This window comes from Ursus maritimus, unplaced genomic scaffold (genome assembly GCF_017311325.1).
Source record: "Ursus maritimus isolate PB19 unplaced genomic scaffold, ASM1731132v1 scaffold_10, whole genome shotgun sequence".
NCBI classification, from domain to species: Eukaryota; Metazoa; Chordata; class Mammalia; order Carnivora; family Ursidae; genus Ursus; species Ursus maritimus.
In genome coordinates this window covers 48797574-48799573 of record NW_024423344.1, presented here as the reverse complement: position 1 = coordinate 48799573, position 2000 = coordinate 48797574, and the positions used below count along the sequence as shown (strand labels likewise).

General features: G+C 35.0%; 1 protein-coding gene across 3 annotated transcripts in view; it reads left to right on the top strand.

The window, feature by feature from the left end:
- The window catches only part of COMMD6 (COMM domain containing 6), a 25691-nt gene that overhangs the window by 15020 nt on the left and 8671 nt on the right, over nucleotides 1–2000 (top strand). The window contains exon 1 of one of the 3 annotated variants that reach the window (XM_040623607.1): nucleotides 50–228. The exons of the other annotated variants lie outside the window; for them this stretch is intronic. Coding sequence (XP_040479541.1) covers nucleotides 103–228 — 126 coding nt within the window. The 5' untranslated portion in view covers nucleotides 50–102. Of the gene's footprint in view, nucleotides 1–49; nucleotides 229–2000 lie in introns of those variants that run through there. 3 annotated transcript variants of the gene reach the window in all.

Genomic DNA, 2000 nt, shown 5'->3' with positions numbered 1-2000 from the left:
CAGTAAAATTGAATAAATATCTGCATTCATGGCAGTGTTATTACCAACGTATTGTTCTATAATATTTCATTACAGCTTGTAGATTTTCAGTGGAAGCTGGGTATGGCCGTGAGCTCGGACAGTTGCAGATCTCTTAAGTATCCTTATGTCGCAGTGTTGCTGAAAGTGGCAGATCATTCAGGCCAAGTAAAGAACAAGTCCTTTGAAATGACAATTCCACAATTTCAGGTTTGTGACTTCACTCATTCAATTGTAGTTCGTTGTTCTATAATTGCTACTTAAACATGTATAAAATCTTTCTTAAGGAAAATTTTAATTGTTTTTGTTTACAGTTGTTTTGATGTGCTTTATATTAGTACACACAAAAGATCTGAATCTGTTTTCTTTGGGAATTTGATAAGTTTCAGTATTTTCAATACAATGTTGAATTGGTGTACTGTCACATTTGATCACTTTCATAGTACTCTGTGAATCTATTTAGAAAATTTTCATCTTCTTTGGGAGGAAGATGAACTTTGCATTTAACTGTTTTACTCTTATTCTTTTTAGGCTTACTATTCAAGAATGATAAGCTAAATGAATCTTATCTTTGAACAGTGTTGACCCTGAATTTTCTGACTAATAATGTTTATAAAATGCTGATCAGAGTACCAGTACTTGATGGTAGTTTTATCAGTGAGAAGTTTGAGTAACTCAGTGGCTTCTATGTAGAGTCATCTTATTCATGTTATCATTTCTACCTCTTTTCTGTAAGCAAGGAAGGAAAAAGGGGGATGAGTGAAAAATTAGACTTTCTTTAAAGGTACATTCAAGGAAATGTTTTATCATTGACTACTTTAACTGGCCTTAGAGTTTTGTTTTTGTTTGATTGCTTTGGTGAGTGAATACTTAAGAATCCTCACAATAGTTAGTACTCTAAGAAAAGTAAGGTACTCTAAAAACAATAAGAACAACAACCACTAAGTGATGCATTGGAAATATGAGAATTCTTTGTAAAACTAACTAAAAATATATTGGTCCTAAGCTTCCCCTTTAAGAAAAGCTTCTCATATGCCTCTTTAGGATGCTTTTGATTTCTTCTTTTACAAACTATACTCTTTCCCTAGCTTTATTGAGGTATAGTTGACAAATAAAAATTGTATGTATTTAAGGTATATGATGTGATGTTTTGGTATTATGTATGCATTGTGAAATGATTACCACAATCAAGTTAATTAACATATCCACCACCTTATATGGCTACCATTTTTATGTGTCTGTATGGTAAGAACACTTGAGATCTACTCTTTTAGCAAATTTCAAGTACACAATACATTATTTTTTTATTATTAGCATACAATTATTTGTTTCAGGGGTATAGGTCTGTGATTCATCAGTCTTACACGATACACGGCACTCAGCACAACATATACCCTCCCCAGTGTCCATTACCCAGCTCCTCCATCCTTCCCAACCCCCTCCCCTCCAGCAACCTTCAGTTTGTTTCCTGAGATTAAGTCTCTTATGGTTTGTCTCCCTCTCTGGTTTTGTCTTGCTTCATTTTTTCTTCTCTTCCCCTATGATCCTCTGCCTTGTTTCTTAAATTCCACATATCAGTGAGATCGTATGATAATTGTCTTTCTCTGATTGACTTATTTTGCTTAGCATAATACTCTCTAGTTCCATCCATGTTGTTGCAAGTGGCAAGATTTCATTTTTTTGATGGCTGAGTAATATTCCATTGTGTACACACACACACATCTTCTTTATCCATTCATCTGTCGATGGACATCTGGGCTCTTTCCATAGTTTGGCTCTTGTGGACATTGCTGTTATAAACACTGGGGTGCAGGTGCCCCTTCAGATCACTACATTTGTATCTTTGGGGTAAATACCCAGTAGTGTAATTGCTGGGTCATAGCGTAGCTCTATTTTCAACTTCTTGAGGTCCCTCCATACTGTTTTCCAGAGTGGCTGCAGCCACTCTACAATACATTCTCATTAACTATAGTCACCATACT